A 27,223-nucleotide genomic window follows, 5' to 3' on the forward strand; every position below is an offset into this window, starting at 1 on the left:
GATAATGATCTGCCTGGACACTGTGCTCTGAATGAATATTCTGGAGGAAGAAGTCTAAGTTATGCTGGGGAAGTGTGGAAAATGGACAGTGTATGGCTAAGAAACAGGAGACTGCTAAAGTAGGTGCTGGGTGAGAAAAAAAGGGTAACTCTCCAGGTAATTTATGAGTACCAAGAAGGCAGGGACCCTTCAAGTCCAGAAAATAAGCTACACACACACCCTGACTGACAGCACACTCTAAAGCCCTCACAATTCTGGAGGATTAGTCTCTGCCATTTGCAACTTGGACTCAGAAAATTCACTTTGTTTATCACACTGAGGGATTATCTCAGAATATAGCACAAGAAAATCAGGAGATGGAAAGCATGAAAGAAAAGTTAAAAGACTTGGACTGAAGACAGTGACCTTATAGAAAGTAGCAACTCCCTTTCCTCTCACTTCTGAGTATATAGAGACTGAACAACCAGAATAGGTCAAATGACAGTATCTAGAAGAATCTCAGTAGCCTACGAAGGGTGCAGGTTCCAGAAGTTTTCTCATCTTTGGTGTTGAAGGGCTGTTTCAGAGGCTCCAGGCAGGTGATCCTTTCTGGCCTCCAAACCTGGTTTAGAGAGCATAGAGCCCATGATTGTCTGAAGGCACCCAACAGAAAGCCACTGGAGAATCCCATCAGCAGGTGGAGTGAGCTGAACCTGCCTGCTTTCCTCAGTAGATCTGACAGAAATTGCCATTTCTGATGATCCTGGAGCTCCTCTGCAGGCTGTACTGGTGGATGGAATTGCTCAGCTCATAAGGTTGGCATAGGACTACCCCAGAAGGCACCTGCCTTTAGTCGAAGGGCTCAAGTATTGCTAGCCTATAGGACACGGTGTACTGTATCTTCTAAGGGAGCCTAGAAAGGTGCACCTATTGTAGATAGGAAACTTTGCAGCCATTTAAGGAGCTTAGTAACTTAAGGGACTGGGCAGACCAAACAGAACCAGTAGTTCATATTTAAGGCAGGTTTAATAGGTGATAAGAAAAATTAACCCAAACACCTTTAATCTAAAAATAATGCAATATCATACAGCAGTGAAAATGAAGAAACTGTAGCTGCATAAAACAACATAGATTAATCTTAGAAACACAAATGTTGTATGAATAAAGCACGTCTATCATAGAGGAAAATGCCTTGATACCTTGGTAGCCTAAGGTACACTACCAGACAAGCTATCCTAGAGGTCATAGAACAGATAGGCTCACAGACCACACTAGGTGCTGTAATTGCACAGTTACGTTAATTTAAAACACAGGGTAAAAAGTAAGGGGGAGGACTGGAAATGGGGTATGTTAACCCATGTGAGACAGAGTACAAGCAGGTAGAAGGATCTCACGACCTGAATCAAGTGTGCAGAATGTTCAAGTATTCGAACATCCTTTCTCTGTCTTTCTGCTGCACCAGCCTTACCACTGATGGTGTGGTTCTGAGAACCAGAGTTGAGGTTCAAACAGGGGTGTCCAGAGGAAAGGCATCAGAGCCAATGACATGCACTTGCTGTATGGGAAAAACACAAAGATGAGTGCTGCTGGCCACAGCTCCATTCCCTAAAGAACTAACTAACTGCCATGGCTTTGTATTTCTTGAGCACGTGGAGACAGAATGGGTATCTCTAGTGGGTGCTGAATTAGGCCCAGACAAATATTGAGTCAGCCGTGCTGTGTTGTTAAACAGGCTTTCTAGGGGGGAAAATAAGCTCATTTACAGTATTTATCAGTTTCTGTGCTCTAAACACTCCCACCATAGCTGATTTCAAGATTCAGCCAAGTCACTGAACGCAGAGTTGGGAAGAGATGGTCACATTTGAATTTCACAAGCTTCAGTGCTTCCCTGATTGAGTGCCTCTAAACCTCCATGAATGTTCAGAGACTCATGTTTAAAGTCATTGCCTGACTGATATTATTTGTCTCTTAGTCTTCATATCCTTTTATATCTATGTTCAAAGATAAACATGGTATTCTTAGTAAATTACTTATCTTTAATTTACATAGTTTATGAATCTTGTCTATCAATATCTCTCAAATTACTGACTTTGTTATAATCAATACCCAACACATCTTATGATATTTGACTAATGTCTTATAAGGTGAATTTATTTATTTTCTATGGTAGAAATGAATATTCTCATATAATACAGCAAACACATTACAGTGTCTTAGAAAAGGACATCCAGGATGATACAACTTTAATGAAGCCCAAAACATGAAAACAAAACAAATACACTTTAGATATGAACATATATGATACAGCTCACACACAGGTTGATACATGTGATATCAACCTATGATAGATGTGAATGCATGTATATGTATTTGTGTGTGTGTATTTGAGCATTAAGTAAGCCAATGTAAATCAACTATTAGCCATGAACTGTTACGCATCTGAATGGAGATTGGTTTATAATTTGGAATTTGGTAGCGACATGAGAAAAAACAGGACATGCTGAAAATTCCTCAGTATTTCAATAGAAATGGTATTTAAAGCCCTGGTCCTGGACAAGACCATCTAGAGAAAGAAAATAGATGGAGAAGAGGAGAAAACCAATGGAATATCTGTGAGGCCTTCCAGCATTCAGGCCTTAGACAGAAGAGAATGACAGGCCAGCAAATGTTCTGAGAAGCTTGCCATGAGGCAGTGGGAAAACAAGGTAGGTGTGTGTGACAGATGCCTCAAGACAACAGTCAGTCAGAGGCCAACTGTAGCACATGCTGCTGGGGTTGAGCAAGTGGCCACAAGTCCGGCAGGGTGGAAGTCACAAAAAACCTTAACAAGAACCTTGTCAGTGTTTTGAGAGTGAAAATGGAGGTGTGTTGGGAATCGGCTGAGGAAAGAACAAGAAGAAAGAGAATGGAGGCAGTTAGCACAGCCTTTTGGGAAGTTTTGCCTTGAAGAGGGCAGAGAAATGTCAAAGTGCACGGAGGGGGTTCTGAAGGGTTTGTTTTGTTTTGTTTTTAGCATGAGCCACAGGAAGCTGTATTTGCATGTGAATGGGAAAGATTCAAGAGTTGAGGAGGAAAGTGAGGATGCAGAGAGACAATGCGTACTCTTAGGAGTCCAAGCCTGGGATAGATTGGAGGAGATGGGGTCCAGAGGACAAGAAGGGACCTGGCTTTGGATGGATGCAATGCAGGAAACTGTCCCCCATTATAGTGAAAGCAAAGGCAGAGAGTTCAAGGAAAAGATGCAAATTTGGTGGACTTAGTGGTAGAAAAAGATGCTATTTTCCACCTCCATGTATCTGTGGCGTGGGGTCAGGCAGTCTCATTTCCAACATTACCTTCCCCTGTTATTAACAATGTGACCTTTGGCAAGTTATTTAATTTTTCTCTCTATTTACTCAGTTATAAATCTGACTATTAGGGCTTAAATGAGGCAACACAAGTAAATAAGTGACTTTTTTTTTCTTTTTTTTTTACATTATGTGGTGGGAAAAGATCTTCTAAACAAAAGAGTAAACGTAGAGGTCATTATAGAGGAGAATGAGAGATCTGGCTCCATAAAAACACAGCTGAATTACAAAACACAACATTAAAAAAGTTAAAGATGGGAGGATAATTGTTGCAGCCAGCATACAGACAAAGGATCATTCACAATACATAAAGATTCTGTAAATTAAGGCAAAATTAAACAAGCAAAAGAAACAAAGATAAAAAGATTATGAACAGACAGTTCACAGAAGAAATAAAAAATGATAGTTAAAGATAGAAAAAAATGTGCAACTTTACTATGAAAAAGGAAATTAAAATGGGATACTTTTTATTATTTATTCTACTTTTTTTTTTTTTTTTGAGATAAGGTCTCCCTTTGCCACCCAGGCTAGAGTGCAGTGGCATGATCTCAGCTCACTGCAGCCTTGAACTCCTAGGCTCTAGTGATGCTCCTGCCTCAGATTCCTGAATAGCTGAAACTACAGTCAGGCACCACCATGTCTGGGTAATTTTTTACTTTCTGTTTTTTGTAGAGACAGGATATTACTCATTGCCCAGGCTGGGCTTGAATTCCTGGCCTCAACTGATCTTCCCACCTAGGCCTCCCAAAGTGCTGGGATTACAGGCATCAGCCACCACCCCCAGCTCTCTTTTTCACTTTTTCATTAATATTGGAAAGGTAATTTTTTTTGTTTTTTTTGTTTTTTTTTGAGACAGAGTCTCACTCTGTCGCCCAGGCTGGAGTGCAGTGGCGCAATCTCGGCTCACTGCAACCTCCGCCTCCTGGGTTCAAGCGATTCTCCTGCGTCAGCCTCCCGAGTAGCTGGGATTACAGGTGCCCCCCGAACAAGGCTCAGCTAATTTTTTGTATTTTTAATAGAGGCAGGAGTTCACAATGTTGGCCAGGCTGGTCTCGAACTACTAACCTCGTGATTCGCCTGCCTCGGCCTTCCAAAGTGCTGGGATTACAAGCATGAGCCACTGCACCCAGCCAGAAAGGCAAGTTTTAAAAACTTTGAGGGGCTGGGCATGGTGGCTTATGCCTGTAATCCAGTGCTTTGGAAGGCCAAGATGGAAGGATCACTTGAGGCCAGGAGTTCAAGGCCAGCCTGGGCAACGCAGCAAGATTCCCATCTCTATAAAGAATTTTTTTAAGTTAGCCAAGTGTGGTGGCATGCACCTGTCATTCCATTACTTCGGAGGTTGAGGTAGAAGGATTGCTTGAGCCTAGGAGTTTGAGATTACAGTAAGCTGTGATTGCACCATTGTAATAAATCTCCAGCCTGAGTGACAGAGCAAGACTCTGTCTCAAACAACAAAAAAAGAAACAACAACAAGAAAAAACCTTTGAGGATATTAAATGCTGTCAAAGAGATGAGAAAAAAAAAAACCAATATTTTTGGCAATTTAATTTGGTACACACTTCTAGTAAGGTACTTTGTCAGTATTTACCAAAATTTCAAATTCGCATAGCCTTTGATCTAGACTTTGACCTAGCAAGTCCACTTCTGCTATTCTATTGTGCAGAAATAAATTATGTCTATGTTCAGAGTAACTGCGTAGAATCTACAATGACATAAAAACGCTTACAAGACTAATTGTTGAATAAAAAATGAAGTCACAAAACAATAGAAACATTATGATCCTGTTTATTTAAATATGATAATACCTATACATACATATAGTATTTGACAGCGTAATATTAATGTTCATCTGGAAAATAAAAAACACAATCGCCTAGAAATGCTTGAAAAAGTGATAAAAAGGGAACATGCCCTACCATATTAGAACATTCTGAAAAGCTATAAAAGTTAAAAGATTTATTAGCACACTTATAATAAAATCTAGCTTTCTGTCTACATATTACATAAATGCATTTACCAAGAGGATGACTATGTGTAGATATATATTATTTATGTGTGCAGAAAAGGTATGCAATTATATATTATATAATATGCAATTATATATATGCAATTATATATAATCGTTAATTTTAGAGAGAAGAGTGAGAATGGCTAGGAAGGCACATGGGGGAACTTTGGCTCCTTGTAGTAGTTTACTTTTAAAATAAGCATATATAACTTGTGTAATTAAAAGAACATGAAAGGAAGTATGACAGTCATCTGCTATGTTATAGGGAACTACCAGAAAAATGTGCTCTCAGGAGAACATATGAAATTATATGTTCTTAAATCATAAATTTGAAGTTTGTGCATTCTAATATGCTTGTCTCCTTATGGTTTAAAGCTACTGCTCTATAATATGTCATCTATCAATCTGTATGTGTTTGCCAGGTAGAAGTCTAGAGTCCCACAGCTTACTTTCTCTCTCTTTGCAGGAATGTTACTGGGATGCTTTACTGCCATCCTGACAGGTGGCTTCATTAGTGAAACCCTTGGGTGGCCCTTTGTCTTCTATATCTTTGGTAAGCTACTATTTCCCAGTTCCCAGAGTTTCATATGCAGAAAGATTCTCCTCAGTAAGTATATTTTGTGTATAGTTTTCCAAAGGAAATAAGTCAAGACAAATAAATCCTAGAAAACAAAATATCTTAATCTAAGGGAATAATTAGCCAATGCCATAAAAAAATTTGGAAGTTCTCCTGCCTATTATAAAGTGCTATTAACGCACCATATTGTGTTATTATCACATGGTAATCAGGCATACTCTGCTGCCGTTGAAGGCAGCAGGGGATAGGCTTGCAGGTCAGTGGTAAGACACGGAAGGAAGAAATCCAGAGAGGTAGGTGCTGCTGTGGGTTTTGTCTCAGATTAAGCACAGGAGCAAGGCATCCTGAGTAAGTCTCAAGTTTCTTAGAGAGGAGAAAACATGAAACACCAAGAGGATGAATTTTGCCAACCTCAGCATTTGTCCCAAAGCCTTCCATTTAGTTATTAGAAATCGAGAAAGAACTGCTCCCTCCATAACTTGCACTTTACTAGCTTTTACATTCTACTTTCAAACCTTTCATTAGTTTGCATTTATTTGTTTATACATTTATCTCCCCTTCTGGACAGTGAGCTCTTTGAGGGCGGAGAGAGAGTCTTGTTGGTTCTTGGGACTGTACAGAGTCCAGGGAACAAAGATGTTAGTTACCATGGAAACATCAATCAAGAGAAAACTGGGGGGATATATTAATATCAGACAAGAATGCCTTCAGAACAAGGAATATTACCAATTCACAATAAGACATAACAATCTGAAATGTATACGCACCTAATGACAGAACTTCAAAATACCTGAAGCAAAAACTGATAGAAGAGTAAGGAGAAATCAACTAATCCACAATTAAAGATGGAGGCCTCAATATTCTTCTCTTAATAATCAATAGAATAAGAACACAGATTAAGTACATTTTATTCAACAACAGTAGAGTACTTATTTTCAAGTGTGCTTCAAACATTCACCAGGATAGACAATTTATGGCCTACAAAAATAAGATGGAACAAATTTAAATGAGTTGAAAATAATAGAAAATATGTTCTTTGAACATAATAAAATTAAACTAGAAATCAGTGACAGAAAAGCCTCTGGAAATACCCCAAATATTTAAAAACTTAGCAACATACTTCCAATGAGTTAAAGAAAAAGACACGAGGGAAAGTTTTTAATCGAATTGAATGAAAATGAAAAATCTATATATCAAATTTTGTAGGATGTAATTAAAACAAAGCTTAGAGAGAAACTTTTAACATTAAATGCTTATATTAGAAAAGGTAAGTCCGGGCATGGTGGCTCACGCCTGTAATCCCAGCACTTTGGGAGGCCAAGGCGGGCAGATCACGAGGTCAGGAGATTGAGACCATCCTGGCTAACACAGTGAAACCCCGTCTCTACTAAAAATACAAAAAAATAGCCGGGCGAGATGGCGGACGCCTGTAGTCCCAGCTACTCGGGAGGCTAAGGCAGTGGAATGGTGTGAACCCCGGGGGGCAGAGCCTGCAGTGAGCCGAGATCGCGCCACTGCACTCCAGCCTGGGCAACAGCAAGACTCTGTCTCAAAAAAAAAAAAAAAAAAGAAAAGAAAAGATGGTTCTCAAATTAATGATCTAAGCTTATGCCTTAAAATACCTAGAAAAAGAAGTTTTAAGTAAACCTAAATCAAACTGAAGTAAGAAAATAACAAAAATACATGCAGAAGGCCAGGTGTGGTGGCTCACGCCTGTAATCCTAGCACTTTGGGAGGCCGAGGCGGGTGGATCACGAGGTCAGGAGATCAAGACCATCCTGGCTAACACAGTAAAATCCCGTCTCTACTAAAAATACAAAAAAATTAGTCAGGCGTGGTGGCGGGCACCTGTAGTCCCAGCTACTCAGGAGGCTGAGGCAGGAGAATGGCGTGAACCTGGGAGGTGGAGCTTGCAGTGAGCCGAGATAGCACCACTGCACTCCAGCCTGGGCCACAGAGCGAGACTCTGTCTCCAAAAAAAAAAAAAGAAAACATGCAGAAATTAATGGATTTAAACCAAAAAAGAGATTTTGTTCCATCTACAATTGGTTATTTGAAAAGGTCAATAGCATTGACAAATCTTTAGCCAGATGGAGAGAGAGAGAGAGAGAGAAAGAGATAAACAGAGAGAGAGAGAAAGGAAAGAAAAATAACCAATATCAAGAATGAAAAAGAGGACTTCAATGTAGGCAGGGGAAAATCATTGGTGAAGACTGAGGACGGTGCCTACATTCACAGAAAATCAGATAGTACTCATTTTCATAAGACAGACTAAAAAATTCGTAATTCATGGGTCATTGGATGGAATACTCATATATATTGTTCCTCAGTAGTGAGAAATTATTAGTCTTACAGGGAGTACTGCTGTGGATCTCTCTAACAAATGGTGATGGCCAGACCTAAAAGGGGCAAACTATTTCCATATAATTTAATCATATCCCAAAACAAAGCTTAAAAAGATTTACAGGAATACAAAACTATCTGGCACCCAGCTGGATATAATTCATAATGTCTGGCTCCAACCATAGATTACCAGACATGAAGAAAAGGAGAAAAATACAACTTATAATGAAGAGAATAATGAATTGATCAAAACTAACCCAGAGCTGACAGAGATTTTAGAATTAGTAAACAAGGGCATTGAAATAGTTACTATAGCTACATTATAGCATGTCTGTATGTTCAGAAAGTTGTGGAGACATAGTAAATATAAAGAAGACCCAATACAACTTATAGAGATGAAAAGTACAATATCTGAGATGAAAAATGCACTGAATGGAGTTAATGACAGATTAGATACAATAAAATAAAAGATTAATGAACTTAAAAACAACAACAGAAATCATCCAAAATGCACCACACAGAGAAAATTATAATATTAAAATGAGAACATCAGCAAGTTGTGGAGGGCCCAAAACAGAGGAGTAGGATGGGAGAACAAAAACAACATTTCTCAAAAATATTTGAAGAAACAATGGCCAAAAATTTTCCAAATTGGATGAAAACTATAAATTCACAGATCCAAAAAGGTCAATGAACCTCAAGCCCAAGAAACATGAAGAAAACTACATCAAGTTACATTCTAATCAAATGGCTCAAAACCAGAAGTAAAGAGAAAATCTTAAAGTAGCCAAAGCTAAAAGATGTGTTATAGAGAGAGGAACAAAGATAACGCTGAATGCAGCATTCCTTCCTGTTAGAAGCAGTGCAAGAGAGAAGGCAGTGGAATAACACCTTTAAAGTAGTGCAAAAAAACAAACAAACAAAAACAAAAACAAAACAAAAACCTGTCAACCTGGAATTCTAGACCCAGTGAAAAAAAATGTGTTTCAAAAACAAATGCAAAATAGAGATGTTTTCAGATGTAGAAAAGCTGAAATAATTAGAAATGTCAATTAAAGAGAACAGTACGATTTTCAATAGCATAAAAAATATTCAACATAGGGACAAACCTGCCAAAAGATATGTGAGGGCTGTGCACTGAAAACTAAATTTTTATGGAAATGCAAAGATTTTAGAATAGCCAAACACCTTTAAAAATAAATTACAAAGTTATAGGACTAACAGTACCTGATGTCAAGACATATTATAAAGTTATAGTCTTTAAGACAGAGTGGTATTGACATAAAGATTGGCAAATAGATCAATGAAACAAAATAGAATCATAGACTCATGATTCTATTTATTTCATATAAAGTAAACTGAACTGATATTTGAGAAAGGTTCAATAGATAAAGGATAGTCTCTATAACAGAAGGTGCTCAAAAATTGGATATCCACATGCAAAAAAATGAACTTCCGTCCATACCTTGGATCATATATAAAAATTAACCAAAATGAATCCCAGACCTAAATCTAAAACCTGAAACTATTATCCTTCTAGACGAAAACATAGGCTATAATCTTTCTTATTTACACAAAGATTTCCTAAATATGACACCAAAAGCATAATTCATAAAATTAATTGATAAATTGGATTTCATCAAAGTTAGAAATATATCCTCATCAAAAGGCATTGTTAGGATAGTAAAAAGACAAGCTGATCCCAGGAGAAAATAATTGCAAAACACATGTATAATAAGAACTTTTATTCAGAATGTGTAAATAATTCTCAAAACTCAATAATAAAAAACCAAAAAAAAAAAATTGGGCAAAGACACTTCATCAAAAAAAGATAGAGGGAAAATAGGCACATGAAAAGATGCTCAACTCATCCTTAATTATTTAAGAAATACAAATAAAAACCGTAAGATATCTCCACACACCTATCAGAATGGCTAATATTAAAAATATTGAGATATCAAATGTGGTGCCACTTCTAGGCTCAGTAATTTCCACACACAAAAATAAACAGGAAATGTAAAATGGGTGAATTGTTTCAGAAATGGAAAAGGGATATAATGAACATGAGCTTTTCCTAGAACTTATACCAGAAAATATCCCAACATAAAAGAAGTTCACCCAAAAAGCAGAAAACAGCCCATTTGCCAAATTTACCCTGTACTTACAGGAGGTGTTGGCTGTGTCTGCTGCCTTCTCTGGTTTGTTGTGATTTATGATGACCCCGTTTCCTATCCATGGATAAGCACCTCAGAAAAAGAATACATCATATCCTCCTTGAAACAACAGGTACATATAAAGGCACCAACACTTTTCTGAGACCTTGTATCTGGATTTTCTTGAGGCCTTAAATCTGGATTTTTAAGGGTGACTAAGTGTGTGAGCATCTGTCGGATTTACCGTTCTGACCAGTAAATTTGTTTTCAGGTCAGGTCTTCTAAGCAGCCTCTTCCCATCAAAGCTATGCTCAGATCTCTACCCATTTGGTCCATATGTTTAGCCTGTTTCAGCCATCAATGGTTAGTTAGCACAATGGTTGTATACATACCAACTTACATCAGCTCTGTGTACCATGTTAACATCAGAGACGTGAGTATGTTTCCTTCCCTTCCTTTCTCCTGCTTGTATAGCTGACCAATTACTCTGCCCTCACTATTCATTCCATCTGAGAAATGTATTTCTTATTACCAAAAATAATCTAATATTTAATACTCGTGCCAGTAGCTTTTCTGGGGTATGATTTAAGAGGTTACTGATTTTCCTAAGAAAGTATGATTTCAGAAAATGTCATTATTATTAGTAGTAATTTATCAACAAAAGTTGTGGTCTCACTGCCTTTATTATGGTAATTTACTCAATCTTTTCTCTTTAGAATGGACTTCTATCTGCCCTTCCTTTTATTGTTGCCTGGGGCATAGGCATGGTGGGAGGCTATCTGGCAGATTTCCTTCTAACCAAAAAGTTTAGACTCATCACTGTGAGGAAAATTGCCACAATTTTAGGTAAGAACAGAGCTTGAGGGTCAGATAATTTGCGTAGCATAAAACAGCCAAAGAATGCATCTCACTGTTTAATTTGTTTCTTCTTCATTTCCTAGGAAGTCTCCCCTCTTCAGCACTCATTGTATCTCTGCCTTACCTCAATTCCAGCTATATCACAGCAACTGCCTTGCTGACGCTCTCGTGTGGATTAAGCACATTGTGTCAGTCAGGGATTTATATCAATGTCTTAGATATTGCTCCAAGGTAGGACTCTGATCTCCACTATCAGTTTCACATTTTCTTTAAAAGATTTAGCTTTCAGCTTTCTGGGATCCCCAAACTTAGGAAATGAATAAACCATAGGGGAAGAACCACAGATAGACCTGTGGCCATTTTTTTCAGGTATGTTGAGGAAGGGATATTGATTTGTCTTCATCCCTCTCCTTGAATATACATAGTGCAAGTCCTTTTTGATATAATTGTCTAATTATAATTATATATAATTGTAAAATATAATTGAGTTATAGATTCATACATGGATCAGGGCTGAAGGATACTGTCAAACATCTCTGGATCTAGAGTGGAACATTCCTGTCACCCACAGGTATTCCAGTTTTCTCATGGGAGCATCAAGAGGATTTTCGAGCATAGCACCTGTCATTGTACCTACTGTCAGTGGATTTCTTCTTAGTCAGGTACAATTTTTTTGTCACTCCAAAAATGCTCTGCTAAATCTACTTATAAAGGTGATAGCATGTATTCAAAGACTGAAAAATAAAGTTAAATTTTGGGTAACTTGTCATTAAGATGAACCTGGTAAAGAAAAATATAGAATCATTTCTTTGATGACCTAAAGCCTAGTTCATTCTCAAGCAAAGAACTAAATAGTGATTGCTATCTTTGAAACTGAAACCACACAGCTGCATAGGTGTCTTGGGATAAGGATTCCATGCATAAATGCCAACTTGCTATGTTTTGGGCAATACTTTGAATTTGTATCCAGCATCTACAAGGAACTTAAGTTTACAAAAAACAAACGAACGCTTTAAAGAGTTTGCAAAGAATGTAAACAGATTATTTTCAAAAGAAGATATATACGTTCTTCTTTTGAGAATTGTCTGTTCATGTCCTTAGCCCACTTTTTGATAGGACTGTTTATTTTCGTCTTGCTAATTTATTTGAGTTCGTTGTAGGTTCTGGATATTAGTCCTTTCTCAGATGTATAGATTGTGAAAATTTTCTCCCAGTCTATGGGTTGTCTGTTTATTCTGCTGACTGTTTCTTTTGCTGTGCAAAAGCTCTTTAGTTTAATTAAGTCCCAGCTATTTATTTTTGTTTTTATCGCATTTGCTTTTGGGTTCTTGGTCATGAAATCCTTGCCTAAGCCGATGTCTAGAAGGGTTTTTCTGATGTTATCTTCTAGAATTGTTATAATTTCAGGTCTTAGATTTAAGTCCTTGATCTATCTTGAGCTGATTTTTGTATAAGGTGAGAGATGAGAATCCAGTTTCATTCTCCTACATGTGGCTTGCCAATTATCCCAGCATTATTTGTTGAATAGGGTGTCCTTTCCCCACTAAATGTCCAAAAAACATATGAAAAAATGCTCAACATCACTAATGATCAGGGAAATGCAAATCAAAACCACAATACAATATTACCTTACTCCTGCAAGGTTGGCCATTGTTGTTGGCCTGGATGACTGTTGGTAGGAATGTAAACTAGTACAACCAGCATGAAAAACAGTGTGGATATTCCTTAAAGAACTAAAAGTAGAACTACTATTTGATCCAGCCATCCCACTACTGGGTTTCTACCCAGAGAAAAGAAGTCATTATAAGAAAAAGATAATTGCACACACGTTTATGGCAGCACAATTCACAATTGCAAAAATGTGCAACCAACCCAAATGCCCATTAATCAATGAGTGGATAAAGAAACTGTGGTATACATATATATGATGGAATACGACTCAGCCATAAAAAGGAATGAATTAATGGCATTCACAGCAATCTGGATGGGATTGCAGACTATTATTCTAAGTGAAGTAACTCAGGAATGGAAAATCAAATGTCATACATTCTCACAAGTGGGAGCTAAACTATGACGATGCAAAGGCATAAGAGTGACACAATGGACTTTGAGGACTCAGGGGGAAGGTGTGGGAAGGGAGTAAGGGTTAAAAGACTTCAAATCCGGTTCAGTGTATACTGATTGGGTGATGGGTGCACCAAAATCTCACATATCACCACTAAAGAACTTGCTTGTGTAACCAAATATCACCTGTTCCCCAAAAACCTATGGAAATAAAAAAATTTAAAAATAATAATAAAATGAAATAAAAAATTTTTTAAAGACATATATGCAGCCAACAAATTTATGAAAAAAGCTAAATATCATTGATCATTAGAGAAATGCAAATAAAAACCACAATGAGATCATCTCACAGCAGTCAGAATGTCTATTACTAAAAAGTCAAAAAATAACAAATGCTGGAGAGGTTACAGAGAAAAGGGAATGCTTATACACTGTTGGTGGGAGTGTAAATTAGTTCAACCATTGCGGAAAGCAGTGTGGTGATTCCTCAAAGAGCTAAAAACAGATCTTCCATTCTACCCAGCAATTCCATTACTGTGTATATACCCTAAAGAATGTAAATTATTCTGCCATAAAGACACATGAACACTTACATTCTTTGTAGCACTATTCACAATGGAAAAGACATGGAATCAACCTAAATGCCCATCAATGACAGATTGGATAAAGAAATATGGTACATATACACCATGAAATACTATGCAGAATGAGATCATATCTCTTGTAGGAAAATGGATGTTGCTGGAGGCCATTATCCTTAGCAAACTAACGCAGGAACAGAAAACCAAATACCACATGTTCTCACTTACAAGTAGAAGACAAAGGATGAGCATTCATGGACACAGGGAGGGGAACAACAGACACTGGATCTTACTTGAGAGTGAAGAGTGGGAGGAGGGAAAGAGTCAGAAAAAAAAAAAAAAACTATTGGGGACTAGGCTTAGCGCCTGGGTGATGAAATATCTGTACAACAAACCCCCATTACATGAGTTTACCTACACAGCACAACTGTACATGTGCCTCTGAGCCTAAAAGTTTTTTTTAAAGAAAAGAATATTTCCGGCCAGATGCGGTGGGCTCATACTTGTAAAGCCAGCACTTTGGGAGGCTGAGGTGGGTGATCACGAGGTCAGGAGATCAAGACCATCCTGGCCAACATTGTGAAAACCTGTCTCTACTAAAAATACAAAACAATTAGCCAGACATGGCAGTGCATACTTGTAGTTCCAGCTACTTGGGAGGCTGAGGCAGGAGAATTGCTTGAACCCAGGAGGCGGAGGCTGCAGTGAGCCAAGATCGCACCACTGCACTCCAGCCTGGGCGACAAAATGAGACTCTGTCTCAAAAAAAAACAAAAAAGGAAAAGAAAAATATTTCCATCACCCAGATGGTTCTTTTGTGCTCCTTTCCATTCAGTACTCCTCCTGGTTGTAACTATTACCTTGACTTCTGTTTTCATAGATTATATTTTCCCATTCTTGCCTTTCATAGAAATGGAATCATATAGTACCTACCCTAGCTTATTCCATCCATCATGTTTTTGAGATTCATCCATTGGATGTTATAATAGTTTGTTCTTTTCCACTGGTGTGTAGTGTCTCATTGCATGGCTAATCACAATTTATCTATTGTACTCTTATGGACATTTGAGTTGTTTGGCTATTATCAATAAGGCTGCTATGAACATTGTTTTCTTTTCACTAGAATAACAGTGTTTTGGTTTCATTGCATTCATTATGGTTGCCTTTTATTAAAGGCAAGTAATTCTGGTTATCTATTTCAAATAGTGATAAAATTGTTCCTTTTAAAATTTAATTCATTTGAAAAAAGCAAAATTTCTAGAAAATTGTAAATAATTATACATTTAAAAATTTCATTTGCATAATCATGCCAAAAAGGGGATAATGAAAGCAAACATTAAGTGTGTGATGTATGCATAGGTATTTCATATGCTGTAAACTCATTTAACTATTGATTCTCACATCAGTTGTGAAAATGGAATGTTATTATTTTCATTCCCTAACAATTAAGCTGAAAATCTGTTAGCATAAGTCTTTCCACAATGAGGATGAACAATCAGAATTCTTCAAACTTAAACATGTATAGCTCAAAAGCCCATAATCATTTCGCAATTCCAGCACAACATAAGAATCTTGAAAGGATTCTCAGCATAGCTTATATAGTTGAGATTCATGCAAAAGAGAAAATGTATGGCACTTGGATAAATAGTGACAAATGCATTTATGTAGGTTAATCACAAAGTTCCCCAAATACCCTTTATTAAGAACACTCAATATATTTTGAAATCCTTTGCATTTAACTATTGAGCCACTTTCAGGAAATGAATTTCTACAAGGAAACCCACCAGTGAATGTTGTCATCTGAACTATTAATATAATGTTTCATAGAAAAATATGAAAGGGGTAATATATACTTGGGGTTTTGTGTCTCCAGGACCCTGAGTTTGGGTGGAGGAATGTCTTCTTCTTGCTGTTTGCCGTTAACCTGTTAGGACTAATCTTCTACCTCATATTTGGAGAAGCAGATGTCCAAGACTGGGCTAAAGAGAGAAAACTCACTCGTTTATGAAGGTAAAGGGTAATGATTTTATGCATGGTTATAGCCATAGAAGCAGCTGAAGTTTTAAATTCTATGTCATTTTCCTTTCTTAGTTATCCCACCTTGGATGGAAAAGTCATTAGGCACCGTATTGCATAAAACAGAAGGCTTCCGCGATGAAAATGCCATTGAAAAGATTTTTTTTTCCTGTGGCTCTTTTCAATTATGAGATCAGTTCATTATTTTATTCAGACTTTTTTTGAGAGAAATATAAGATGAATAAAAATTCAACTAAAATGATAACTAAGAACGCAGTTGTCATCTTCACAGAATTAACAATGAATTAAGAGGGCTTGCTGTGTGGGACCCAGTATGTTAGATTCCATTACTGGATACAAGAAACAATGTTTTAAAACCTTTAATCCAGGGTGACAACTTCACTAGGGGAATGATTTTTCCTGTTTGTGAAAATTAATATTACTTTCTATTTATTGGGTTGGGTATTGTCCATGTGTTCCCTCCTGTATGTCCTCCATTTATCTCCATCCTGCTCAGGCTCCAAAAGGCTGACCCATATGGATTGCATCCTGTACTCCCTTGTCCATTGGTTTCTGCTAGATTTTTAAGGGAGATAGGTAGAGTCAGGGGATGTTTATCTCTGACAGTCTCTCTTTTAGGGTGTGCAGCTGGCTGAGCTTTCTATTGCAGTTCACAGCTCCTGGAAGGCAGCCCTTTCCATATGTTCTAGTAACTTCTCTCTTCCTTGTCCCTTCAGCCTGTTTTATCTGCCTTTATTTGGCAAGCCATGGGGTTCTCCAGAATCCCTTGTGTTTTCCCTACCACCTGCCTAATCCTGTGTAAATTGTCATTTTCAACAATGCTCACAAATTACCCATTGTAAGTCTGTCATTTTTCTTCTTCTGGGATCCAAATAATTCAGTGGTTCAATTACTTATGAAGCTCAAATATGAATGAATTCGTATTTTTGTAAAATGATAATTTGTAGGTGTTGGTGAGTTCAGGACCATGGTCTAGATTGATCCCTGTTCTGATTTCTACCATGTAGAATAAAGATTAGAGGCATCGAGCCATTTCATATAGAGGCAATGTGATAGACAATAGTTCTAAGTGAAAAATCAAGGCAAGGATTTAGAGGGCCAAGCTTGAATAAACACAACAATTACTGAGATCTTGTTATGTTCCGGAATCTGGAATCTTGGGACACTGGAGTAAAGGAGGCACAGTCATTCTCCATCCTAACATGGAGGACAGACACAATAATTGATAGCACTACACTGTTTTAGGTACAACAGCAGAGGAACATATAGGGCATCATGAAAGACCAGATGAGGAGTGTCGATTCCAAGTGATGGTAAAATCTTACCAAGTGGTAAGATATTTTACACTGGAGCCCAACTTGCACAAAAGAATAAAAGCAAGAAGCAGGATGGATTCTGAAAGGAATCATTTGCCTGCATAATCAGTTAGGAAAGGAGAGAAGGTGGATTTAGGGAAGTGGGAGTGGCCAGAGTAAGGAGGTCTTGTTTGCTGTGTTAGGGAGTTCAAGGTATAACCTACAAGCAGTATGAGAGGAATCATAGCCGTACTGACATGGGCAGATTTTCTCTCTAGATAGTACACTCTGACCTAATTTGAGAATCAAGAAGACTAGTTAAATGACCATCTGTGCAGCGGCCTACACAGTAGTGGTGAGGACTGAACTCACCTCAGCAGTGTTGAGGGCAGAAAAAGCTGAGATGAAGACAAGAAGAGAGACATGAAAAATGTTTATAAGATAGAACTGGAAGATCATGGTTTTTGACTAGAAGGATGCAGGAGAAGAAAAGTGTCAAGGAGTCCTGGGTCTCTGACCTGAGAGACTGAATAGAGAGTGGTCTGAACAACTAAGCCAGGGAATGTAGCAAGATGAGCCCTTTTCAGGAGGGATGATCATGATTTGACTTTGGGACATGTTGAGTTAATGGTAATAGTGGGATAATCATGTGGACATATGTATTAGCTTCCTGGGGCTACTCTAACAAAGTGCCACCAACTAAGTTGCTCAAACAAAGTAATTTATTGTCTTACAGCTCTAGAAGTTCAAAATCAAGGTGTTGGCAGGGTTGGTTCCTTTTAAAGGCTATAAGGGAGAATCTGTTCTATGCCTTTTTTATTCTTTTAGCTTCTAGTAGTCTCAGGCAATTTTTGGCTTGTAGATGGCCTTCTTCCTGAGTCCTCACATCATCTCTTCTCTGTACACATCTGTCTCTGTGTCCAAATGTTCTGTTTTTATAAGGACATCAGTCATATTGCATCAGGGTCTACTCTAATGACATCATCTTAACTTGATCATCTGCAAAGACCCTATTTTCAAATACAGTCACATTCACAGATACTGAGTATTAGGACTTCAACATCTTTTGGGGGAACATAATTCAAGCCATAGCAGCAAGCAAGCTCAATAAGGGGCCAGATCATTAATCTGAAACTTATAGAAACTGTAAGAGTGAAATGGAGAAAAAGATAAAGGAGAAAAATGCAAATGTTCAGTACTGAAGACCTGAGTTTAGACCAAATAGCTCAAGAAGAGCCTGTGGATTGAAAACCACAAGCCAAGACAGAATGCCAAAATCTAAGGAGGGCCAAAAAGAGAAATGCCCACACATAACAGAGATGAAAGAGTCAGGTATGTAAGTGTGAGAAATAACAGGAGAGTACAATTCTCATTGAAGACTCATGGGCATGGCCTTTTAAGAAAGACCGCTGATGTTCCTATTTCTCCACATCCTCTCCAGCACCTGTTGTTTCCTGACTTTTTAATGATGGCCATTCTAACTGGTGTGAGATGGTATCTCACTGTGGTTTTGATTTGCATTTCTCTGATGGCCAGTGGTGATGAGCATTTTTTCATGTGTTTTTTGGCTGCATAAATGTCTTCTTTTGAGAAGTGTCTGTTCATGTCCTTTGCCCACTTTTTGATGGGGTTGTTTGTTTTTTTCTTGTAAATTTGGAGAAATAGGAACACTTTTACACTGTTGGTGGGACTGTGAACTAGTTCAACCATTGTGGAAATCAGTGTGGCGATTCCTCAGGGATCTAGAACTAGGAATACCATTTGACCCAGCCATCCCATTACTGGGTATATACCCAAAGGACTATAAATCATGCTGCTATAAAGACACATGCACACGTATGTTTATTGCGGCACTATTCACAATAGCAAAGAGTTGGAACCAACCCAAATGTCCAACAACAATAGACTGGATTAAGAAAATGTGGCACATATACACCATGGAATACTATGCAGCCATAAAAAATGATGAGTTCATGTCCTTTGTAGGGACATGGATGAAACTGGAAAACATCATTCTCAGTAAACTATCGCAAGGACAAAAAACCAAACACCGCATGTTCTCACTCATAGGTGGGAATTGAACAATGAGAACTCATGGACACAGGAAGGAGAACATCACACTCCAGGGACTGTTGTGGGGTGGGGGGAGGGGGGAGGGACAGCATTAGGAGATATACCTAATGCTAAATGACGAGTTAATGGGTGCAGCAAAACAACATGGCACATGGATACATATGTAACAAACCTGCACATTGTGCACATGTACCCTAAAACCTAAAGTATAATAAATAAAAAAAAAAGAATGCAGAATAAAAAAATAAAAAAAAAAAAAAAGAAAGACCGCTGATGAGCAATAACAAATGTAGTGAAGAAGTTCAAGTAGATGAGATCAGAAAAGGAACTTAGTCACCTTGTGATCAGGAATTCTTGGTAGCTTTTTCAGGGTACATGTAGCAGAGAGATGAGTGCACAGGTCGGTTCGCAGTTTGTTGGTGAGTGAAAGGGAATGAGAGGGTAGAGAAAGTAAGAGAAATATTTTCACAAAATTTGAAAAAGGGAGATGGGCATATAGCAGAGAGGGATATTTCATTAGTTGGTATTTCACCATCAGAGTGTAGAATCCTGAAGGAAGGAGGGCACTTGAGGGTCAGCCATCAAGGTCTGACTCAACATCATGAGAAAGTTCTCCTCTCGAAGTGTGGGTCTCACCTCATTGTTGTTCTAACAAAGGGCAAGGGACAGTTCCCCTTCTGCTCTTCATATGTGCTCACCTTCATCACATTTCAAATTCTGCATTTTGGGTTGTTTGTCCAGAAGTGACCAGTTTCTTCTATTAAAGATCCAGTTACCTGGCCTCCCTGCTTGAGCACACATATGACTAGAGATGCACCAACTTAGGATGGATTTCTGCTTGGTATTCTTTTCTGTAGTCTTGCTTTTATCCATACACTCCAATCTCCCTTCCCATGATCTCATGTTCAGAAATTCATTTCTAGGCATATGCACAGCCTCTGGTACCACATCTTTCATCTAGTAATTTTTAGTGTGAATTTTTAAATAGGTATAATCCACATGATACTGAGAGTGAACTGTTTAAAGGCAAAATTAGTGAGCTATTTTATTAAGACAGGAAATTTTTAGGTGATATTCAAAGACAATGACATGCATTGTGAAACCTTTGTTTCCCCAAGCAACACCAACCTCAGACAGGGATGGGGTAATGATTCACATTTATGGGGGGAAAAATTGTCTTTGTGTGACTCCAGTCACAGTTTGCTTCTATCAAATCTTCAGTCTCCAATGAAGCTCAAATATTTCTGGGAATCCTAATGAAGGACTTGTTTTTATGAGTTTTGTGTTATCGTTGTGATGTCAAGATTTTGTGTCAAGTCAATATGAAGTTTAAAACCATTTCCAATATGTTCACTTAATTTACTCTTTTCCATTATTTGGATATCCCATTACACAGGCACAGTGGATGATTTAAGTATTCCAGGAAGCTGTTTCTATACCAAGGTAGCTAGCAATAATGTAACTATGCCCATTATCAACCCAAACCACATAAATGTATCCCAAATTTTAGTCCAATGAAATACATTCCCACTGCAGCCTTCCCTTCACCATATCAACAAATGCCAAGAGCAACTCTATAGTACTATGGTACCCAATAGGATGGAGATAGTAACTTTAAACAATTGTGGTTAAAATGGCTTACTTCTAGAAATTTTCAAAAATATGAGAATATATGAACATGTCACTAGTGCCCTCTTTCCCACCAGGACTTTGGAAATGGTCCATATAAATGAAAGATCTTTAACCTTGTCAATGAGCTGAAACTCGTGATGTTCCAAAGCTGGGCCATGCTTCTCTGAGCCCTCAGTGTCAGTACTTAATGAATATCTGGTGAACTAAATTGAAACATTGGCATCTTCCAAATATCTCACTCCAATTCACTGCATGAGTTTCCAAGCAGAACTGCTTTGTCTACAATGTCTTGGAGAGGTTTCTGGCAAAGCCAATCCTTTAGTTCTTACCCACCAGCCACTCTCTTCCATGAGATTCTAGAGTCTGAACCTACACTCACTTTTACTCTTCCATTAATTGCGTCTCTTTTCTATTTACTGAACCATTGTTACCAGATCGCTAATACTGACATTGTGTGCCTGCCTCCATTATTCCTTTGGGTAAGTTTCTTAGGGATTTTCCTCATTCCCAGGGGCTCTCTAGTCACTAATGAAGAAGTTCCTAGAGACTTCAACTCTACTAGACTTCTCCATACACCAGGGATGTATAGATATTATTGAATATTAGCAATGAAAACAGCTTAGGTTCAGTCTGAGACAATGCCCACATTAACTACATGTTGAGTATATGTGCAGAAGTGCAGAAATAAATCAATCTAGAGGTTCTTTCCCATCAAAATTTAAAAATAGTTGCATTCAGTCATTATAGCATACGCTCAATACTCCATCCATATCCCCTCAGTTCCCTTTACCATTTTGCTGCATACCAGCTCCTGGTAGTTTTCATTCCCAACACCTGGAACCTGTTTTTTTCTGTTAGAGAGCTCCTTCAGGCTGCAGGAGCCAGTTTTGCCTGCCAACCTGGGTGTGCCTGGGAATTTGTGTCTGCCTGGGAACAGCTCTTACTCAAAGCATCACTATACAGATATAAATGCTCCATCTCCCTTTGTTTCTGCTTGGCAAGTAAGGTCCACACTATCTCCCAAATCCCCTAATAATTGAACTGGACTTTACTTTATATCCTTTCCAGATCTACTTATGCTCTCCTCAGTCAGATTTCCCTGGAAATATATCCTAATGAATCATTTTTACAGGAATCCTCATCTCAGGGTCTGCTTCTAAAGAATCTGACCTAAGCCAGTTGTTTCCACAAGAAGACCTAGGATGCGGATTCTTATAATAACTTCCAGAGTTGTATCACTGACAAGCCAGGTGGCCCAGGGACCCCCTTGATGTTTGTAAAAGCATTGGTAATAACCTGGGCCTGCTGTAGCATTACAATTGCTGACTCTGTCCTGTCGTGCATTGGAATGAAAAATGGGATACAGGTGTAAGGGAAGGCACTGGCTTGGTCAATACCTCTAGCGTTTGAGAAATGTGTGGAAATGGCAATTAGAACAACTTTGAAGTTGGCTGTTTGATGGTGGTCATGATCACTGATGTACTCAAGATGGCCAATTACATCAGAGAATGGTGTGAAAGTCAGAAAATTTCCCTGGCAGCATTTAAAGATATCCTGATCTCCAATAGCAGAGGGTAGACATGTTCTGAAGATCAGACTCAGGATTTGATTGTCAGAGTAGCAGAAAACACAAAGACAAACACCCGACTTTACGCTAAAGTCAAGTCCTGGGAAGTCTCACGCTAAAGTCAAGGCCTGAAATTTACCCTCAAACTTATTGGTATCCTTATCCCAGTACCCCATGCTGCAGGATGGCAACATCCCATTTCCTGAAGATTCCTATGCAGAAAACACAGCTGATACAGAAGCCTTGCAAGACGATACTTGCTTAGTCAAATTCTATCCTCATGTTCTCTAATACCTTAACAAATAGTAAACCTGAATACTTGACAAATAGCTAGGTCAGGTCTTAGGATGGTCCAAATAGTGTAGTGCTGGCCCTGCTAAAATGGAAGGGACAAGGAGAACATGCCTAGAATATGGGACCAGCGTGTTGGGGGGCAGAAGGTAAGTCCAGATAAGGGAGATCTTGCTAATATGAGGGCACACTGCTGTGACTCAGGATTTAATATCATTGAAGCTTACATGAAAATGCTCAAAAACCGTTCACTCTTGCTGAATTAGTAATTCAGATGCAATACCACAGCCCAGGTGGAATAGCAGACAGTAATGCCATTTGTAAAGACGTAGAGGATGCTAGAGTAATGATCTCTATTGTATTCCCATTCAACTCACCAATGTGGCCCCAGAATAAATAGACTGTGGCAGATGGTGGAGGACCACCACAGATGGGATCCAGTGGTAGCCTTAATTGCATATGGTGTGCCAGATGGAACACATCAACAGAGGCTTTGTTACTTCCTATACAGGTATTGATATGGCGAGTGTGTTCTTTGGAAGGGCCATTGGAAAGGAGGATTATCAATAGTTTGCATTAACTTGGGGTAGACAACAGTACTTCTTTCACAGTTTTGTCAAGGAATATGTCAACTCACCAGCCTCTTTCACAACACAATCTGAAAGGATTTTGATTATCTGCAGCATCACATTGTTTCACTATAAGCATGCAGTTATGTTAACTAAAGCTGAATAGCAAGAAGGAACAAGGACTCTGGATGCCATGTAAAAATATATACACTCCCAGGGGAGGGGAGAGAAAGCCTACGAAGTGTCAGGGACTAGCCACGTAAGTGAAGTTTTCAGGGATCCAGTGGTCTCGAATATGCCAGAATATCATCACCACGGTAAAGGACAAGTTATATCTTGAAACTCCTACCACTAAGAAAGATCACAAACTTGGCAAAAAAAAAAAAAAAAAGGTGTAAACCTCGTTAAGTTTTAGAGGGAATATATATCACACATCTAATAAGACAGTATGCTAACGCTTACTTGCCCCAGCCTGAAAGTCCATCCTCAAAACACTCTTCCCTGTCCTTATAACCAGGGCACTGGGTTTGGATCGCAGACTCTTCCACCCCTCTCCAACCTAAGTGGCTGGGCCCTCACCAGGTTATCCTAGCTACTCCCACAGAGGCAAAGCTAACATCCTTTCCACACTGGACACACCATTCGAAACTAAAAAGAGCACCAGATCCACATTGAGAAATTTCCTCGCCCCCAAAATATTCTTCCTCCCTCACAGGACAAACCTCAGTGCACTTAAAAATTCCCGAAGTTGCCAATCCAGAAGGCCCTAGTCCATAACACTCTCCACCTCCAATTGTAAATCTTTTATCTCATATCTTGTTTCAGATATTTCCTGGTATTCTCTCCCCACGTCCCTGAATAGTCAACTCCAATTTCTCACATTAATCCAGGAGCTATGGCTGCAGGGCCTTCCAAATATTCACTCCTCAAATCTCCTTTTTCTTCTTTTGTCTTCTTTGTCTGTGGGGTACTCTAAGTGCCCCCCGCCCTCTGCAACCTCTGGCAGTCGGGCCCCCGTCGTCAGCCTCACACACTGCCTCTTAAATCAGTCACACACCCCTCTTTCTTCCAACTGTTAAATTTGTTAGTCCACACAAATCCAGAAGTTCACTGCCCTTTCTGTTAACCTAACTACATAACCCTGGTCCAAAATCAACCTGCATCTTACCTACTCAGCCAATCCATTCCTGAAACCTGTTTATAATCTTTCTCAGCTAAACACCTTTCCCTCCAATCTATCAAATCCACTCACTTCATCACACACAGGGTTGTCACCGTCCTTCACCTCATAACCTCTAAACTAAACATGTTACAAGCCCGATTCCACAAAACACCTCTTACCAACCCCTCCCCTCTCTGCTGGCCCAGCTTTTCATGTATCCAACCCAAGGGTGCTCCCTGGAAAAAAAATGCACACACAATTCCCTCAACTGCAATCTATATCCTTCTGCCCCATCAGGGCCACAATGGCTATTAGTTAACAAAAACCCATTTCTCTCTCTCTCCAAAACCAAGCAGCCTTCACCTCCTCTTACACCAACATTCCCTATCAGATCCTCACAGGGGCTTCCCTTGCTGATAGCTATTCAACCTGGAGAAACAAAATGTTGGAACAAAAAGTTTATCCAGGATTCAACCCCCATCTTCTCATAGCTCGCTACGTTCACTTACAACTTTTGCCTCTCAATCCCCGGTCTTTTCTTTTTGTATGGCACAAACTCTTATCTTTGCTTGCCGGCAATTTGGTCAAGAACGTACACTCTGGTTTCACTCTTCAAACACTAGCATTTTGCTAAACAACCAGACCATCCAGGTTCCTTTGGTAGCTTCTGTCTCATCTTCCTCCACACGCACTAAGCGGGCGCTACATCTCATTCCTCTGGTAACAGGATTAAGCATCTCAGATGCACTTGGCACTGGAATAGCAAGTATATCAACCTCAACTTCCCTATATTGAAAAAATCTCTACAGTCCTCTATAATACCTTAGAGGACATGCATACTTCCATTACAAGCCTCCAAAGGCAGATAAACTCTCTTGTGGGAGTCATTCTCCAACACCAAAGGGTCCTAGACCTGCTAATCACTGAAAATGGGGGCACATGTGTATATCTCCAAGAAGAATGCTTTTTAATGTTTATGAATATGACATTGTTCACGAAGAAGCCCATGGGCTCCGTAACAGGGCTGCAGAAATCCAACATCAAGTCACTAACTCTTGGTAGCACGGGTCATCCCTCCTAAATTATATGCCTTGGGTAACCCGTTTCTTAGGGCCCCTAACCTTCCTCCTCCAAATATTAACAATTGACCCGTGTGTACTCACCTGCATATCCTGCTTTATCTCCCGAAGGCTGAACTCTCTTGTCCAGGCAACCACCCAGAAACGCATTGATACCATCCTTCTCCTCTGCCAAGTTTGGTATCAGCGGCTCTAGGAAGACAACTCTGAAGTCGGACACCCACTACTTCAAAACCCCAACCCTGATAACAGAGCCCCTGTTCAGCAGGAAGCAACCAGATAGTCAACAACACCCCCTTCCCTTTTATATTAAAGTAGAAGGCAAGAATGTTAGTCCAAACTACACCACTTTGTAAGCCTCCCCCACCGCCATTTCTCAGACCTTGGTCAAAGTGAAACATTCCACAGGGGTTTGGGACATAAGAAACAGCCTGCCTTTTATCATATTCTGCTGGGAGAAAGTGCAGAAGTGCAAAGAACACCACATTCAGCCAGAACAAGGGCTAGAATGGCCTCATCCTGGGAACACGTAATCAACATTTTCCCAGGCATTAGGCCATGCCCCCGCCAGACCCCTTCTGCACAGACCTATAAATTGCCCCAGCCTTTAAGCAGCAGTGGGCCCTGACATTAAGCTGGTCTCCCACCTCCGTAGGTCTAATGCTGGACATAAAGCCTGCATTTGCTGTTAAGCCACGCTCTCTCTCTCTGTGTGTGTGTGTGTGTGTGTGTGTTTGTGTGTGTCCTTCTTTAACCCTTGCCTTCCCTTCAAAACCTGATACCCTGTAGCCAACCACTGATGGACACTGGCATATAAATACTCTAACTTCTGTACCTTTGGTTAGGATGAATCTGAGGTGCAGACTACACTGTTCCCACTGCTATCTTGCAGCATTAGTCCAAAATTACCTTCCTCCATACTTGGCTTGTTTTCGTACCCTTGTTTGGTCTCCTTTCTTTCCCTGCCCACTTCCCAACCTCCTTACTGTTTTTGTTGTTGGTTTGTTTTCCTGAAAATACTATTACATCACTTTAACATTAATCTTCATCTCAGGATCTGTTTCTGAGGAAGGCAGCAGTTGATTTTGGCAATACTATTAGTATTATTTTCATGTTAATATAGGCATGCTATAATAAAGCAAAAAAGTATATTCATTGGGAACAAAGATATTCAACAAAAGAGAAATATGTAAGACTATAAAATCAAAGGAATTTTGAGAATAGCCCTAATCCTAAATTTGAATTAGAAATATAAGGAAAAAATTATAATTTCTTTTCAAAAAAATACCCTTTTCAAGTTCTTCCACTGAAAACATCTAAAAGCAGACCTAGGAACAATGAGCACTTAGTGTTCAGTGTGGTCTCTAAACATTATTTCCTGCTGAAAGGAGCCAGCACTTCCTAAGAAAGCCCAGATCTGAGAATAGAAAAAAAAAAAAAAAAGAAAGAAAGAAAATATTTAAGAGGAAGCTGGAAAGTTTTTTGTGTGTTGGAAGACAAGGAAGATATTCAAGACCACAAGAGTCAAATCATAATGACATGGAAATCAGCTTGAAGGGACTCCCACTGACCAAAGAAGGAACAACTGGAGCATCGAAAAGGAAT

The 27,223-nt window shown here is 39.0% G+C and overlaps 1 protein-coding gene and 1 long non-coding RNA gene across 3 annotated transcripts in view; one reads left to right on the forward strand and one right to left on the reverse strand.

Annotated features, from left to right (window-relative positions):
* The window catches only part of SLC17A3 (solute carrier family 17 member 3), a 30,356-nt gene extending 13,911 nt beyond the window's left edge, over window positions 1-16,445 (forward strand). For both annotated transcript variants that reach the window (XM_055263628.2, XM_055263630.2), the window contains 8 exons: window positions 5,804-5,890; window positions 10,425-10,543; window positions 10,682-10,843; window positions 11,127-11,256; window positions 11,352-11,499; window positions 11,840-11,930; window positions 15,787-15,923; window positions 16,005-16,445. In XM_055263628.2, the coding sequence (XP_055119603.1) occupies window positions 5,804-5,890; window positions 10,425-10,543; window positions 10,682-10,843; window positions 11,127-11,256; window positions 11,352-11,499; window positions 11,840-11,930; window positions 15,787-15,921 (872 nt within the window). In that variant the 3' untranslated portion in view covers window positions 15,922-15,923; window positions 16,005-16,445. The remainder of the gene's footprint in view (window positions 1-5,803; window positions 5,891-10,424; window positions 10,544-10,681; window positions 10,844-11,126; window positions 11,257-11,351; window positions 11,500-11,839; window positions 11,931-15,786; window positions 15,924-16,004) is intronic.
* On the reverse strand, window positions 516-26,525 carry LOC129473286 (uncharacterized). Its single transcript, XR_010119159.1, has 4 exons — window positions 26,454-26,525; window positions 25,703-25,860; window positions 1,448-1,534; window positions 516-601 (listed from the first exon to the last, which is right to left on the reverse strand). It is a non-coding gene; the product is annotated as an uncharacterized lncRNA (long non-coding RNA).
* Window positions 26,526-27,223: the final 698 nt, after the last annotated feature.

This window comes from Symphalangus syndactylus, chromosome 23 (genome assembly GCF_028878055.3).
Source record: "Symphalangus syndactylus isolate Jambi chromosome 23, NHGRI_mSymSyn1-v2.1_pri, whole genome shotgun sequence".
Lineage (NCBI taxonomy): Eukaryota > Metazoa > Chordata > Mammalia > Primates > Hylobatidae > Symphalangus > Symphalangus syndactylus.